Genomic DNA, 17,644 nt, shown 5'->3' on the forward strand with positions numbered 1-17,644 from the left:
CAGAACAACTAACCATCACACTCCTACACGTGTGAAAATTCACACTATTCAAGGCCACCCAGAGCTTTAAGGATGGCATGGGCTGCAGGTGTTACTTATTTTTAATGCATATTACATTGTAAAATATTCTGCTGTGCTCGTCTCAAATTTAGCCAGGCAGTGCCACCATGTGGTGAACTGACTTAAGTGCTGGTGCTCAGAATTAAGTGCCAGTGCCGAGCTCCAGAAACCACCAGCCCAAATTAAGCACTACCTCGACCATATTAATACCATTAGAATGTGCCCCTGAAAGTTCAAGCTTAGGCAGCTGGATAAATAAAATGATCACAGCTTTGTGGAGAGCAAGCTCTTTTTTTTGTGGAAGCACATAAGGTCTACCAAATAAAAACATGTACTCCTGTCTTCCAGTGTGTAGGCGGAGCTAAATCCCCTCTCTAGTTACGCTCATGTAATTGCCTGACAATAGCAGCTCTGTCATGCCAGAAGCAGACCCACAGTTTAACAAAGTCACTGACCGCTGCAACCACTCTAGAGCTCCCCCACAAACCAATACACAGCTTCTAATTTAACCATACAAATCACCCAACAAATAGATAACTTACTGAATCTTTTGCATATAGATCAATGCGAGTTTAAAAAAAATGTTTTACAGTTTGTTGATAAAACAAACAAGAGACTGGTTCTTCCAATGTGACTATGTCCAAGTTTTGCTGGCGAGTGCATTTTGAGGTTGTGTTCTAGCAGCACTCTTTCTTCACTTTCTCTCCCATAGAGAACACTGAAAAACATACAGGACCATTGGCATCCTCTGCCGCCCCTCATTCCAAACCAAAGAAGGTCACAGTACCTTCTAAAAATGCTGCTGCGGGCAGTCAAAAGAAAGCTGATGTCGCCACAAAAAAGCCTGTCAAGGGTTCTGGCAAGCAGCCTCCCGCCCCTCCTCCTAAGCCAGCAAATAGGGGTGTGTCTCGAGAAGCTGGTGAGTATTTGCCAGTTGTCCATTACTGCATGAGCACAATTTGCCAGACCGGTGTTGCTGCATGTTTTCGTGTTGCATGTATTCCGTGTTACACTTTGACGGTAACATATCCTAGCATGCAGTAACTTCTGTCTCACTTGTTGCTGATGACGTTATGCGATGTGTGAGTTAGTAGGCCTTTCTGTTCACTTTCTTCTTTCTAGCGAACAATGACGGCTACCCTGGAGCGCAGGCACCCCACTCTAAACCCAAAAAAGCAGGGACCTCTTCTAAAAATGTTGCCGCTTCTGCCAGCCATAAGAAAGAGGATAACCCTACAAAAAAAACTGCCAAGGCTGTCGGCAAGCAGCCGCCTGTCCCTCCTCCAAAGCCAACCGGCAGAGGCGTCACACGGGAGAGCGGTGAGTATTTTCCAGGCTACTAGCGCTAATGCATGCTCAAGTGGACTCACTGCTGGTCTGTTTTTTCCTCCCTAAAAGGATGTGTCAGAAAATGTCATTATTAACAGCAAGCGATGACAGGCAACACAAGCTTGGAAGATGATTTCAGGTGCATCATAACGGAGAAATCCTTTTACCCGCTTTGCAGTGTACATGGCCATAATTAGTTTTATTCAAAATAGTTTAATATGTTTCAGTAGAATTGAGAGTTCTCATAAGGCGGTGACGTGATTTTACGTAATCTTGTTAATTTCAGTGAGGCATACTAGCTGTCCCCTCCAGGGACATTAGCACCAAAATTACGAGTACTCTTCATTTAAGGAAGGCTTGGGTAATCTTAAAAAAGCCAATTTAGTCAGTAGTTTGGTCTTTTTGAATGTTGATGAAGATGAATCGAAAATACACTTGCATGCTTTCCTGATTACGAAATGCCCTTGAATTTCTTTAAATTGAAGACAGCTGTTAAACGTTTGTCACAGAAGCTTTCTGCTATGTTCAGTCAGCATATTTCGTGAATCAAGTGTTGATAGTTTGCAAATATAGCTCAAAGTGCACCATTGAGTTATCAGGCATTGTGCAGATGGCCCTTTCCCACGAATCGTGTTTCCCCTTGCTCCATTTTCTGTGAACGATTTAAGTATTTCGATTCCTCATTTGATACTCAACGGGCTTCTGGTAAAAGGAAAGGAAATTTCTCAAGAAAATAATAGTTGACAGTATGGATCTAGATTGCTCATTATAACTTTTTTTAAACTCTTGGACAGGCATTTGATTACATGCTTTGCTGTTCTCATGTTTGTTTCGTGTTCTGTGATGATTATATTCTAAATGTACATAGAGTTCCTCATCATTAGATGAGTTAGTCCCATAGTGCCATGGTCCTGAGACTGATGATATACTTGGATTCTAATTCATGAAATTTCTTTCTGTGTGGCCACGTCTTATCTGTTTTTTAACTTGATCTATTGCAGAATGACTCATCAGTTTCCAGTCACTCTTATGCTTTAATTTAATGTTCTGCAGTTGCATAACATATCTTTGTCACTGCTTACTACGAGTTCCATTATCCTCCTCTTTAACTCGCAAGTCATGCTTCCCACATACTTCATACTGCAGGGGCAAGTGATACGTAGATGAAAAACTTACTCTTGCACATGATCCTCATATGAATGCTTCTCTTTTGTCCTGTGGGTGTTCTGTGGTTTCAATGCCAATTTTAAATTTTTTGCAGGTATGCATGTCCAAAAGCCTACTTTTTATCCATATTTCATTTTTGTTCCTTTGTTTCTTGAAAGTGATTATGTACTAGTTTTTCCCTTATGCAGGCAAATCAAACCAGCCCTATCCAAAAAGTTATATTTATCTCGGAATAGCTATATCACATCTGATTGATAATAGCAAGCATCCTCGGATGAACTTGTACATCACTAGTCTTAGTCAGGAAGGTATTGCTGTAGTCTCTAAAAACAGAACAGTTGATCCATGTGTTTTTTTTTAGCCCCCAGAGGTCTAGAGGGTGTGCATGTATGTATGTCTACATCTTTGGTCAGTGTTCTTCCAGATGCAAGATAAGTATATATGTGCTTTTTTTTTGGTGCAGGGTGGGGTGGAGCAACCTGCCATAGAATGAGGAGCGGCTCTGGCAAGCTCTCCATCAGTCCTGAGAATTACACCATTGTCCTACAGTATTGACCAATGATTTTAGGTGGCAGGGAGCAGCTCTATGCCCCCGTGAACAGCCTGAGTTCACTAATTGATCCAGGTGGTGCTGAGACCTGACCAAGACCAAAATCTGCAGAGCAGATGGGATCACTTGATATATTGCACAAGGCCGTGCTTGCAGCCACCCCGATAAAAATGTGAACGATGCCATGGCTGTCTGCTGAACAGTGCGGCAGGGAGTGTGGCATCCTCACATTGTCCTTTGTGTTTTGTGGACCTGGGTGTCTTGGTTCGTCAGGCAGAGGGCTGTATAGTGGCAGAATTCGGCCCTAGGGTGTTACCCTCCCTCCCCAGGGGAACCCGAGGCACGTCAGTGCTGAGGCTTCTTTTCCCCAAGGAGGGTCTTTGGCTGTTCTGGATCAGGTGCTTCGAGGCTGGATTGATCTGCTGGGACCGCTTTCTCTTTGTGCTACAGCATGTTGGAACCCTTAGCAGCCATCAACATAAGGTACAACATGTTGATACCGTATCTGGTACTTATGTGTCCCGGATCAGGGGCGTGAACGTTTTCCCATTTGTCACTCTGGTAGTGATGGCATACTCACCAAGGGATTAGAGCTGATTCCTGATGGTCTGGAGAATTAATGGTGCATTGGTTATTGGGCCTCGGACATCCACAGTATAGGGCTGTGTGACTTATATTGTGTTGGGTGGGCAACCTCTGGAGCCTTACTTCCCCCCTGTGGTGGGCGTGGCTACTACCTGTTCGCTGGTTGCTATATCCTAATCTGTTTTGATACACACAGACATAGGGAGGGCATACGTATGGCTGCCTCCTGCCAAAAATATTGTTGAGTTGGGCAAATGGTCATCGGATGCGCCCTCGGACCAGGCGTCGGGAGATAAACTGGGTGCCATACTGGCTGCATTGGCTCTACTAGAAATACACTTGAGAGCAAGATGTATTCCTTGGTGGTAGATATGAGGCTATTGCTTGATGATCAAAGAAAGATGGCCTAACTTGTCCCCTCCGCCAAGCACCACACAGCCAAATTTGCAAACTTGACAGGTCGGGTCAGGGCTCTGGAAAGCTAAAGTGGAGAACCAGGAGGACTGCGCCAGATGGAACAGCATTAGGTTGGTGGGCTTACCTGAGAGAGTAAAGGGGATATCAATGATATCCTTCCTGGAGTACTGGCTGCAAGAGGTGGTGGCACCAGCAGGACTATTTAAATTTTATGCACTTGAAAGAGCGCATGGAATGCCTGCATGTCCTTCCATGTCTGGTGCGCCTACTAGGCCAGCAGTGGTGTGTCTGCTACACTACTGGTATCTTGACTTTATACCACACCAGGCACCCAGTGCCGGCCTCTTCACAGTTGAGAATGCACAAGTGTAGATATTTCTGAACTTCATGGTAACAGTGCTGCAGTCATTGCTGCAAAAAAGAGGCTCTGGGAACTTGCAATATCCTACGCTCTATTAGTCCTGGGAAAACAAAGAGTTCAAGTAGACAGGAAGTCCAGTTTTTTTCACTGATGCAGACTGAGGTTTGGAAATAGATTGATAACTGATTCTGGGGGACGAACTCACCCGTAAAATGAGACTACCAGGCCTTGGGGGCATAAGAGACCTTGCCTGCGGACAGGGGGAGATGGGCTGCACGAGGCAGCAGCAGGTCCAGGCTGGTAGGTACAAGTCTGGGAATCCCAGACCTACAGCAATAATATAGAGCAGTTCAACTCAGCTATTTGGTGGAGTGGTCCCAGCTGGAGTCGGACAGGCAATGGCTGTTTATGGACCGGGCAGTCACCAGTGTCCCTCTTTGGAGGATCCCCATGCTGCCCCATCATCATAGACTATGGAGATTGTACTCTTCGAACGTCACCAGAGCGACCCTGAAGGTTTGGGTACCCTTCGAAACCCTAAAGACCACACATTTACTGCCAGAGACGGAGAGGATGCACTATCTACAGGTCCGCAATTGGGTTATGCAGCCTGCGAATCGGACACAGGCAGGTAGACCCCTCACGCAATATGAAAAATGGCTGCTGAAAAAAACGACAGACCGGCACAAAACCTCGGACCTATATGACTTACTTCAGCAAGCGACCCCGACAGCTAGGGCTCCAGGCCAGGCCTGATGGGAGGCAGATTTGGATAGACCATTGGCACCCCGGGATTGGGAGGCGATTTACTAAAGAGCACGACACACAGCATAGAGTACAAACAGCATAGAGACGGCAGTGAAGATTGCTACCTACTGGTACCTCACCAAAGTTCGACTTCACGAGAGGGACTGGTCGCGGACGTCCCTGTGCTGAAGGGGATGCAGGGCATTAGGCATGCTGACCCACTTGCTATGGGAATGCCCGAGGTTGGCGACCTATTGGGAAGACATTCTAAATGATATATACCAAAACTTCGACACTCAACTCCAGAGATTCCTGACCTGCATCATACTGGGACTACCAAACCCCCTGACGTTCTCGCTTAAGATTGACCTAGCTTTAGGATCAGTCCTACAAAACATACTGACCCACTGGGAAACTGCACAAATCCTCACACAGCTAGGTTGACCGCATCGGCTATGGCAGATCCTTGGGATGGAAAAGATTACACTCACCCTCGCGTCACAGGGAAACATGGCACCCATTTGTCTCACTTCTCTCCGGAGACTTCCGGGGGCTAACCTGCCCAAAATACCTGCGACTTCTACAGCTATCAGAAGGGGACGAAACCTAAAGGACCCGGGTGGGAGAACACTAAGGAAGCCGGGTGGCTCAAATACAGGACTGGACGGCTTCATTGTGAACCTGGTGGTCAGGGGGGATTGCTTGGATGTACGTTTTCTCAGTTCTAGAGTGCTGCGTCACTCTCTGTTTTAATAATACTTGATAAATCAATAAAAACATTTGAACAATAAAAAATGCATGTTTGTGGATTTGTATAGCAGAGACCTCTCTTCAAGGAACGGAGAGCAATGCAGAACAAAAACAGAAACAAATAGCTTGGGTTCCATATCAGTGGCACTGTGGTACCAAAAAATGGCCAGGGTAAAGAAACGGAGGTCATAGTTTAGGGTATTTCAGTCACTGAGAAGAGCAACATAACGTCATGTGTGGGATTGCATGTCCTCATGCGTAAAAGAGGTTGTCTTGCATGTCAGTCTAGCTTGCTCAAAAGCCACAAAAGTAATGCCCCTAGTTGGTGAGAATCATTGGCTGTAGCTTTTTCCATCCTTTCCTTATGTCAAGTGTGGTTGTTAAGCACTCAGCCTTAAAAGCGCAACCAAATGCTGTATGAGATACCCAGTGGAGCACGAGAACAAGTAGGTGTCAAGTATTTGACTTTTAGCAGTCTGAGGAATATCACTTTTATCACTGGCTTCCTGGTCTTGCTTTCTTTGTTTTTTTTGTGCTCTGTTTGTGTAATGGAAACAAAGGAGTGCCTTTTGGCATTCACGTGTCTTCATATAGTTGAACAGGTGATCTCTTTTGTGGAATGTTTGCTCTTTATGATGGTACACAATTTTAATTTGTAAATCAAATATTACACCAGATTTGTTGGGTCGCCTGTACAGTTATTTCCTTTTTTTATTGTAAAGCACTCAAGACAACCGTCTTTGTAGGTGACTGCAACCAAGCTATTATGAGAACTGCCTTCTGCACTCTTTTACACCCTTGATTGGCTTGTCAGTTTGTGTGTTAAGTACCTGAAGCTCACCTTGACGAATGCAAACTACGCTCATGTGTGAGTTAGTGACCCATTTTGTTAATCTCAGTATTTTTTAGCTTGCACTGTCTAAATAAGCATGGAAGGTGCCAGTAGCTTTGGTGTTTGTCTGGTTGAAAGGTTTTCTCAGTCAGGAACTGTGTTGGTAGTAGCAGAGCAGACAGTTTGAAGCTACGGAATGGGAAATGGAGGGCAGGTTGTCCTGAGAAATCGAGCAAAATTCTGTAGGCTCTTTTGTTTAGTTTTTTTTTGCAATTCTGTTTTTATTATTTTATAACAATAACAACTACTACACAGCCATGGAAAGAAGAGGGAAACGAGGAAAGAAAAACCCCATTCAGGTAAAGTCAACAGTCACATTGCACAGCATAAGTAGAACTGCGGGTACAGTATGTATAAGACAACAGGTTTGTTACAGTCCAACATGTACGTATCGGACAGACAGTCTTACAAATTGGGAACAGTGGAGAGCAACTTTCTCAGGATGGACAGGTGAAATCTTTAGCTTCAGTGTTTACTACAATAATGTCCCAGTTCCCGCTGCCCACTCTTGTCATTCCCCTGTCTCAGAGGGAGCACAGTACACCTACCTCTGCCTGTGCCCTTTGTAGTAATGCGTTGAGCCACTTAGCAGTGTCTGGTGTTGTGGGTGCCTTCCATTGTATTGCAGTTTACCTTTTGAATAGTACAAATGCCGGGTAAACCTGTGTAGATGTTTATCCCCTTTGTCTTTGGTCGGATTCCAAGGAGGCAGGATTCGGGAGTGGAGGTCAACGAATGGCTCGCCAGTTCAGCTATGGTGACAGTAACAACTCGCCATGTGCGTTGTGGTGGGAGGCAGTCTCATACCATATGGTGGAACCCCGCCTTTGACAACTTGAACCATGGGCATTCACCTGTGGATGTAGGGAACATACACTTAATGCTTTGGCAGGATAAATATGCCTGGTATAGGTAGTTTAATTGGGTGAAACCGAATTAAAGGTTGCATGATACTAGTTTCACTTGTTGAAGGGCTTGCACCCACACTTTCGGTGTTTAATGGTTGTGGGAGGACTGTGTTACAGCGATTGAGTGCTCCCTCCATATCTGTAAAGGTGCTTATCTCATATAGTATAGTAATGAGATAGCTCGTTTCTGTCCATCTCCTGATAGAAGCACATGGAGGAAGGACGGTTGTGGTGGTTCCACATCGCTGGCTCCCCAAGTGTTTCTCACCATTTGTTGGAAGGCATAATAAATTAGGAAGAGCCCGTGTCTCATGGCATAGGTGTCCATGATGTCTGCATTGGACATAAGAGACCCCTCATTAAAAAAGTCCCCCACACTCACCACTCCGCCATGGTCCACGGGGTCATGTTGTGGCACACAGCCAATGCGTGTTTGCCCGGTAGTTGGGCTAGGTGAATCAGGGAAGAACAGGGTAAAATGAGAGATTTTCCATGTACAAATTGATGGCAGCACATTTGAGCCATTGTCATCAAACTGGAACCCTTCAATGGGAGAAATGTACGGTCGGACAACCAAATGTACACACTGGTCGTGCCCTTTCTCATTCACATTGGCTGACCTACTGAGCCAGCGCAACGACCACTGTAACTGTGCAGCAGCATAATATAACTCAAAATTAGGTGCGCACCGCCACCCCTCAAGAACGAGACGTTGTGTTATTGTCAAGGCCACACGGCTGCGGTCCTTCCCCCACACTAGATCTAGCAGCAGACCGTTCAGTTCACAGAAGAACAGTCTGGGAATCATTATCAGCAGTGCGGCAAAGAAATATAGCAGGCTGGGGAGTATCAACATCTTAGCTATTGACACTCGACCCAGTAGGGAGCACAGCAAGGAACACCAGATGGGGAGCAATCCCCGAGTGGAACGCAGAGTTCGGCCCAGAGTGCCCTCTTTAAGGGCTCCATTGGAGTGATAAATTTGAATCCGCAGGTACTTGGATGTTTCATAACACTATTGAAGTTGAGGTCCCGAGGGGGCAGGAACCGAAAGGGAGAAAGGAGGAACAGGCAAGACTTCAACCAGTTCACTCAGAGACCGGAGATGTCCCTTAATGCGTCTGAGATCTATCAATTCCGGAAGTGAGGCACGATCATTTGGTAGAAAAATCAATGCATTGTTGAAATAAAGCGACACGATGTGGTGGGTGTCCAATTCCTCAATCCCCCAATGCTGTGTGTGGACACACAGACGGCAGGTGAGGGATTCCATGGCAATTGCAAAAAGTAACTGTGAGAGCGGACACCCCTGTGTGGTACTCCTGTGTAAAGGGAAGATATCAGTTATCAGCTGTCCCATTTTCACTGTAGCTAACAGGTTGTAGTACAAGGTACGGGTCCACCTCAGGAATCCCGGTCCAAATTCCATGTAGCACAGGGTCGTTAGTAGAGACTCCCACCTAAGGGTATCAAATGCTTTTTCGATGTCCAGGGATACTTCAGCCCTCTTGTGCTGCCTGAGCGGTATCGTGGATAATTCGCAAGAGGCGTCTAATATTGAGTAAGGTGCTACAACCTGGAATAAATCCAGACTTGTCCTTATGGATTAGTGACCCGATCAGTGGAAGGAGCCTGTTCGCAGTGACCTTACCCAATACCTTGCAGTTGAGATTGAGGAGGGATAAGTCTGTAGGATTGCACATCCAGTGGATCACGTCCTGGTTTGGGAAGGACTACAATCAGCACTTTGCGTAGTGAGTCCGAAAGTTAACCATGGGCTTGCACTTCTCTGAATACCTCCAGTAAAGGCTAAGCAAGGATCGCGGAGAATGTGTCTGTAATTCTCAACCGGCAGTCCATCCGCACCGTTGTTTTTGTTACAGGCTATCTGAGCTATGGCAGTCGTAAGTTCCTCGAGTCGGATGGGCCTGTTGAGTTCGGCCTTTCGAAGTGGGGAGAGATGAGGCAAAGGGAGGTCACTCGGAAAGTTCTCCAACTGAGCAGGGGCCAGAGTCACAGCATATAGGGTACGGTAATAGTCATGGAATAGCAGATTGCGCAGTGGCCAAGGAGCTGTCGCTTTGTGTGAAAGCTCCAATTGGGATGCGTTGGAGACACTGTGCCATTAGTCTGCCTGAGCAATCACCTTCAACGTGCTGTTTAGCCAGTTGGTGCCTATAGTCATGTCTGCTTAGCCGTGCCTCCGCCTCCTTATGTTTCTCCTGAAGATTCCGGAGACGTTCTGATTTAATCGTCTGGGCCGCCACTGCCCGCTCCAAGGGGCCTAGCTCCCCCTTCAGTGACATCAGTTCGTCATGCAAAATGCTTCTCACACCCCAGGTAGCCGACATTTGTTGGCTCGTCACCACCACCTTCTGGGGATCCCACTCTGTAGCCCGAAGGGGAGTAGATTCCTTGTTGTAATCAAAGTATTGTGTGATACACCTAGAGAGCTCTTCTCGATACAGGGGGTCAGACAGTGCCTCAGTCTGCAGGTGCCACGTGGGAGTACGTAGGCACAGTCTGCCCCATTGTAGTTCTCCTTGTAATGGGCAGTGGTCGGATAAGGTATGGGCCAAGTACTCCGGCCGAACAATCAGTTGCCCCAGACAGGCAGGACCTAGGATCAAATCAATCCTAGTATGGCGATCATGGTCCGGGGAATCAAAGGAGTACTCGTGGTCCACAGGATGGCCAACTCACCATAAGTCATGTGGGCCTCTGTTTGTGAGCCAAGTGCAGACATAATGTGATACTGTTCTGCTCGACGCACCTAGTAATGGGGGGATAGATCGATCATAGTCTACATCTAGGACACAGTTAAAGTCTCCACCCACAGGAAGGGCACTGCTTCGTCACAAAAAAGTGCAGGAGTAAGCGTATCAAAGAATTCTTCATGGTTATGTTTGGGTGCATGGATCCCTACTAGTGTCTGGGGGGACCCCATTTAGTTGTCCCTCCAGCACTACATATCTGCCCCCTACATCTGCTTTGTATTGTTCCATCACAGAGGTGACCCCCCCCAGTGCAATCCAAATCAGTGCTTCACAGGCAGAAGCTAATGAGGATGTGCTGTATATTTGTCCGTGCCACTTGGATTTGGTTTTCCGGAGCTCCATGCCAGTAAGGTGAGTTTCCGTGAGTATAGCAATATGCTTATGGCGGCACTTGAGATACACACTAATTCAATAGCGTTTGGTAGGAGTCACCATGTCTCGCACATTTCAGGTCATTACATGATAATGTGGGGTATTGTTGTCAATGCGTTTACTCATAGTGATTAAAGGGATTACAGGTATCAATAAAAGAACAGCGCACCCAAAACGGTCCCCACTCCCCACCCTCAATAATGTGCATGAAAATAAAACAGGTGCCCCGTCCTCCTAAGCATCCCCCCTCTCCCCATCAGCACACCAGGGCCTCACACAAACAAACATGAAACAGCAAGCATAACAATGCTAAACACCCCAGGGTCAGGTGATATTAGAGCCTCCCGCCAAGCAACCGAGAACAACAACATGTACATTAGAAACAATACATGGGGTAAATTGTGTCCGTATGGAAGTCTTTTGTTGGAGCGCTGTAGTTCTGAAGTTTTTTTACCCCATTACTTTGGCCCAGTGTAAATAGTTCTACATACAGTCCAGAGATAAAGTCAACAACTTACTCATGGAGAGCCCATGCTCCACACCAGTTCGGGAACATCTGGCCATGCACTCCAGAGCCCATTTAATCTACGGCATAGACAAATGGCAATTCACAGCAGACACGCGTCAGCTGTGCCTTAATGCTTATTGGACAAGTCAGGATCAGTTTGTATTTTAAGTGTTGAAGAGCTGAGAGTGTTGTATGTGTTCATGTAGAACCTTTATCCGCAAGGAAGTTTTTTGTCCTTGCGATGGTTCGCGTGGAGCAAGTTAACATTGAGGGAAACTGTGTCGATCTTGGCTTCCATTGAAGTTGTGGTGTCCAGTATCGCCTGCAGGACCTTCTTAAACTAGGTGGAATGTGTTCAGAGGGTTGCTTCCAGGTGGTGTACAGCAACCAAAGTGCAGTCCGTGTGACCAGGGGAGGGCATTGAGTCTGAGTGTTCCTGCAACAAGGGCTTGGTGACTTTGGGCTTTACCATCATGCTGTGGTGTGGTGCAGTGCCATGAAAGCGTTGAAGAGGGTAATTGGTGCCACTACTGACGGTCCTGCACCTGTCGAGGGAGCCACCACAGCAGAAGCCAACTGTTCAGAATAGCATGTACCTATCGCCGTGTGTTGATGATGTACAGTGTTGCCCAGGATGAGGCAGTCGCGAGGAGAGGCCTCCGTGGATTCAAGGAGAGCAAGGGACTGCTAGCGTATGACAACAGGGAGATAGTTACCGGCAGTGGAATTAGGCCACATGGGAAGTAAAAAGGTCAGACACAGTACATGCATGGGCAGCGAGACAGCAGTACCGTCGCCTAAATTGTGTTGCTCTAAGGTAAAGGCGAACCCTTGAGTGACCTCTTCGAGGTGCTTCCAGACCTAAGCTTTGCGCCAATCCAGCAGGAGTGCTTCAGGCAGTGGGGTCAGCTCTCCCCTCAAGCCACTACCAAGTAAACATATTCTAGAACTGCAGGAAGGTGCAGCGAGTGTGCATGTTCAAGTATCTCCCAGGTCTGCAGCACAGAAACAGATGACAGAAGAGTCCTGAGTCCAGAGGACAGAGATTCTCCAGTGTTGGTGGGGTGGGGGGCCCAGGGCAAAGGGAAGAAGAGGGGGCATAATAATAGACCTCAGCCACCAAGGTACTAGATTGCAGTATCTGCTGCAGTGTTTCCTCAGAGCAAAAAAGGGCGACGCAATGCCCCTGTTCAATGTGGGCCCTTTCCTGCACTGCCACTGGGGTACCCTGCCCATAGCTAGATCTGAGTTGTGGGCTCCAAATGCACTTTTGTCTTGCAGCACCCACTGTATATGTGGGAGTGATGGCTGGCAACCGGCGGGGCAGGGAGTGGAGCACAGCTGGGAGGGAATGGGAGGCAAACAGTCCATGCTGTGCAGTCAGGTCTGTGGAGGCATCTTAGTGTCCAATACGCACTCACCACAATATTCCCCCGTCCTTGGGGCTGCAGAGTCCAGCTCATGCTCTCGGAGGGCAGTGATCAGGATTCCCCTGTTGATGTCATGTGGGGACTGTTCAGTATTGAGCCTTGCACACATCAGCGCCTCCTCCTATGCACCTCAGCCGTCACTTCAGTGGGCAGTTTCTGCAGTGCCGCTTGTGAAATTCCGCCTCCGCCAGGTCCAGCTTTAACGGCGCTCGGTCACGTAGGCCACAAGTTCCTCTGGGCCAGGCACATGATCGAGAGAGTGAGACGGAGAGATGCAACCACCTGGAGACTTGCATTCCCATGCGGCAGCCTTGTGAAACAATGTACGCCTTGCCGAGAGGGGGCAAGTCTGCAGTCCAGTCAGGGCATCCCTCTGCGTCGCCAGAAAACATGTTTAGCCTCCGCAGGAGCCCCCCGCCTCCGGGTTGGGCAGGCAGTGTCCAGTATCAGGCACCACCAAGGTTTGGGCAAGGTTGCAGGGCCACAGCACCTGAGCTCATGCCACCGATCTGCCCACCCCCTCCTGGGCACCGCCGGTGTTGTTTCCCCACCTGGCAGGATAAGCAATTTTCAGATGTTTGCACCCTGCCGAGGGGGTCCGGGCAGTTTTCTCTGTGATGTGCTGGCTGGATGAGCAGGATTTTACAGGATTAGTGGTGGGCCAAAAGCGGATCTCTCCACAAAGCGCCCAGTTTGGCCGCTATCTTGGCACGCCCCCTGACTCTTTTGTTAATTGCCATTCCCATGGTAAACAAGTATGAAGTAGCCCCAGAGTGCTGGGGTTCTTGGGCCTTGTGTTTTGCCAAACATCTGACACACTCCTCGATATCTGAAAGAGTGAGCAATGGGTTTTGCTCATGACTACTGTCACTCTTCCCCACAGTGTTCTAGCAGGACCACAGTAACTGAGTGGTTATAACAATAACACCATTCACAGTGCTTTCCATACACAGAGTTCTAGAAACATGTCTAATCATGGTTGGCTATAACAGTGCTTTGGTTTTTAGGCATGCTGTGACTGACAAAATTCAAGTCAATGGAGACTAGATTAGGGCTTGCATGCCAATTCTGTGAAAAGCAGCTTTTTAGCAGGCTCTTGCCATCTTGTGGTTGTCAATTTCAGTTGCTGGTTTCAAGTGGTCGCCTGGTAAAATATTGCAATTCAAGAGTGATTTTAGAACTCATTGATAGATTATATCTGTGGTATGTTAGTACCATGTCTTGCAAAGGACGCCCCCATGTCCAGCATATTTGAGTACAAATGCCATGTGGAGCATCGCTCAGGTGTCTCTGGTTGGGAGCTCCTAGGGAGGAAGACACAATGGGGTCATCCGAAATTTGGAAATTGGACTCAGGGTAATACCATTCAGCTACGCTAGGAACATTCAGCCTTCTTCCAGTGTGAGCAGTGAAAACGTCCCAGGCAGTGCACAGAGTGAAAGGGCAAGGCGGTGTAAAAAGGTTGTAGGCAAGTGTGCCTAGAGTGGGGATTTGTAAGTAGGTCCAAGCTTAGAATAGATAAGTATGTGTTAAAGGAAACAAGTTTGCAAGCTTGGGAGTTGGCAGCATTGTGAAAACCGGGATCTTAGAAGTTGAGAACTGTCAAGAATGTTCCAGATGGAAACCGTCAATTGTGTGCAGATGGAAAACTAGCAGACTGTTGCAAACACTCAACTGCCATGAGTTTGAAGTCTAGGATTCCGCATTGGCAAAGGATTGCAGATGTGAAAAAAGACAAGGGTGTTGAACCGCGAAACTTTAATGGTGTTGGATGCTGGTGCGGTGTGAAGAGTTTGAACTGGAAAGATGCTCAGGTTTAATGGCATAGTTTGCAAACTGATTGGCAGATGTGTGCCAATAATGGCTGAAAGGGGCATGCAAAATGGGAACTGACCGAGGTGGTGTAATGTGGAAACTGACCATTTTATCAACCACTAGGCTATAGAGAACATATGAAAGTCTTGGATTTTTAACAGCTGCGCATCCCAAAGAATCTGTTTGTGGGTGGGAGGCTTACTCGTCTTGATTGGAAAACTGGGAAACCACATGGAAAGTGAGTGTTTTTAGAATTTGCTGTAAGAGTTCCTAACACCTGCAGAACTTCAAAAACACAGGTTTTTAACTGAAGCAATGAACAACTCACAAATGCCTTCCCTTGGATCTCTTGAATATCAGGGTGCCTGATATATGAAGAGGCACGTAGGGTTTTGCAGCATGAATCCTTTTCTGGGTTCACATGCTGTGCATCATTCTGCCATCTAGTGGTTGGGTCCGTAATTGTCTTTTTTTCCTTTCTTTTTTGTCCGTCCCCTGTATGATGTCAGATGGCACGTTGGAGGTTCCTGTGCGTGGTAGCCATCTTCAGATTCTTTTTTTCCGTCATTGGGTCTGGAAGCAAAGGAGGAGCTCCAAATTTTTGAGACAACGCCAAAAAGAGCAGAAGAAATTCAAACGTTTTTCAAGAAGATAACGCCGAAATCAGCGACAACCCGAGACAAGGAAAGAACCGTACACATTCCCAGGCGGGGGACGCAGAAGGTATTTGCACAGGCCAAGAGAATGAAGCAAGTAGGGATCACGGAAAACACCCCATTTAAATTCTGCCCGAACTGCCACCATTAATTTGCCCAGTGCGACCTGCACAAAGTCTGCAACCTCTGCCTTCCAAAGGACCACAGAGACGAGGGATGCAAAGCATGCGCCAACTTTGTACCCAAAACCCTCGGGGCACGCCTAAAGCATAGGGAAAACCACCACACAGCAATGCAGAGCCAAAGATACCAGGAATTGCTGAAAGAACTAGCCCTATCTAGGGACGAAGAAGAGAGGAAGAGTCGACCTACATAGGGTCAGATGTCGAATTCCTCGAGTGGGACGCAGAGGAAAAACGACCACCGAAGAAGACAAAGGACGTCGTAAAAGGGCCCAAGAAGGTAAAGAAACCGCCGAAAATCCTCAAGAAAAAAACACCACAAATCGGCCCGACATCCAATAAAACGGCGATCAAGGGCCAGCCATGAAAAAAGAGCCCTAGGATCCCAGGCCAGGGATACTGAAGAAGGCCGGGATCCGAAACAGTCAAAACCCTCCACAGGGAAAGAAACACCAAAAGCATCAGAGGAACAAACGCCGAAAAAACGACCATCGACAGCACAAGATGTCATAAAGTCATCAGAGGTGGAGAAAAATAGGCATCGTCTAGAAGCTGAAATGGCAGCGCTCCTTCAAAGAAACAAAGATTTAGATGACACACTAAAGCAATTCCGAATCCCACCAAAACTATCAACTACCACAGATGTCGAAGAGGATGAGACTGGGCTCGAGACACCGGCAACCCCCGAGCCTCACAAAGAAGAAGTGGGAGAGGAATTCTACAACCCAGTTTCAAGGACGATTTGAATACCCTTGAAATGGAGAGTCCAGAAGAGGAGTGTGATGGCTACCCCTCGAAGCCTTTGCCCCCAGACATCACATGCTATAGTAGCTTAGTGAAGAGGGCAGCAGGCACATATAGGGTGCCCCTGGAAGAAGAGAAGGGAGACTCATGTTTCCTTCTGGAATCCCTCATGCTATCAAGCAAAGGAAATATCTGTCTCCCCATGCTATCCAGCATTCTGGACCAGGGTAAGGAGGCCTACAGAGAACCTGTGGCAGCAAACGTGTGACACAGAGGGTGGATAAGAAACACAAGCCCTCTCCAGAGGACCCCAAATATATTCAAGGGAACACAGTAGCGGACTCCCATCATCATCACAACATCAAGGAGGAGGAGCAACGCACACACCTCCACAGGCCCCTACCCTCCCGAAAGGGAAAGCAAAAGGCTGGACATGATGGGGAGAGAAGCCGCAACACAGTGGCGTATAGCGAACTCAAACGCCCTTTTTAATAGATATGGTCACCAACTGTGGGCTGCATTTGAAGAATTAATGAAGAAACTCCCAGAAGGAGATAAGAAAAGAGCAATGTTGATCATACAGGAGGGGAAAACCATCGCCAGTGGCTGCCTAAAATCAGCTATGGACGCCGCAGACATAGCCAGCAGGCAAATATGCACAGGCACATCACTGATGAGGCATGCATGGCTCAGGATATTCGGCTTCAAACCCGAGGTACAGGCCTCCATCATAAACAAACCCTTCACTGGAGAGGCCTTATTTGGCCAAGAGGTGGATGAGTCCTTGTAGAATATCAAAAAGGACAATGAAACGACTAAAGCAATAGGGGCACTCCAATACAGAGGCAGTTTCAGAAGAGGAAACACTCCCACAAGGCCCACAGGAAGGGTAGCCTTTACGACAGGACAGCAGCAACTACCCCAGGGGACTACCCAACAAGGTGGCTGTGACCGGGTGGCCCCGATCTCCGTGTCGGATCAAGAGGCCTCCCCCATGCCGGAGGAGGCCGGAACATCACTTCCGCGTTCCCACGTCACCATGGGAACGCGTTCACAGCGAGGCACGCATCGGGAGGTTACCGGGGCAACCTCCGATGACGAGGAGAGTTCGGATTGGCCAAGAGGGGAGGAAGGAGGCCAAAAGGGGCGGAATTCCCGAGAGAGAGGAGAGGAAGGAACGCGAGGCGGCGGCGAGGAGAAGCAGAGAGACAGAGAAAATTACCAGAGAGAAGAAAAGCCCCAAGAAACCCAGGACGAAGACAGCAGACCTCGGAGGAGCAGATCCGGTCTCGAAGACGGGAAGCCTGGACCGATCGGCAACCATACCGGAGACCGACGCGAGGAACTCCCCAGAGCCAGCCACGACCCCGGAGGGTCGTGGCTCTGGCAGGTAC

General features: G+C 47.8%; 1 protein-coding gene across 5 annotated transcripts in view; it reads left to right on the forward strand.

Annotated features, from left to right (window-relative positions):
- The window catches only part of PHACTR2 (phosphatase and actin regulator 2), a 786,224-nt gene that overhangs the window by 656,610 nt on the left and 111,970 nt on the right, over positions 1-17,644 (forward strand). For 2 of the 5 annotated variants that reach the window (XM_069235123.1, XM_069235125.1), the window contains 2 exons: positions 773-979; positions 1,183-1,380. The exons of 2 other annotated variants lie outside the window; for them this stretch is intronic. In XM_069235123.1, coding sequence (XP_069091224.1) covers positions 773-979; positions 1,183-1,380 — 405 coding nt within the window. The remainder of the gene's footprint in view (positions 1-772; positions 980-1,182; positions 1,381-17,644) is intronic. One more of the 5 variants, XM_069235126.1, reaches the window with a different exon arrangement.

This window comes from Pleurodeles waltl, chromosome 5 (genome assembly GCF_031143425.1).
Source record: "Pleurodeles waltl isolate 20211129_DDA chromosome 5, aPleWal1.hap1.20221129, whole genome shotgun sequence".
In the NCBI taxonomy this organism is placed as follows: domain Eukaryota; kingdom Metazoa; phylum Chordata; class Amphibia; order Caudata; family Salamandridae; genus Pleurodeles; species Pleurodeles waltl.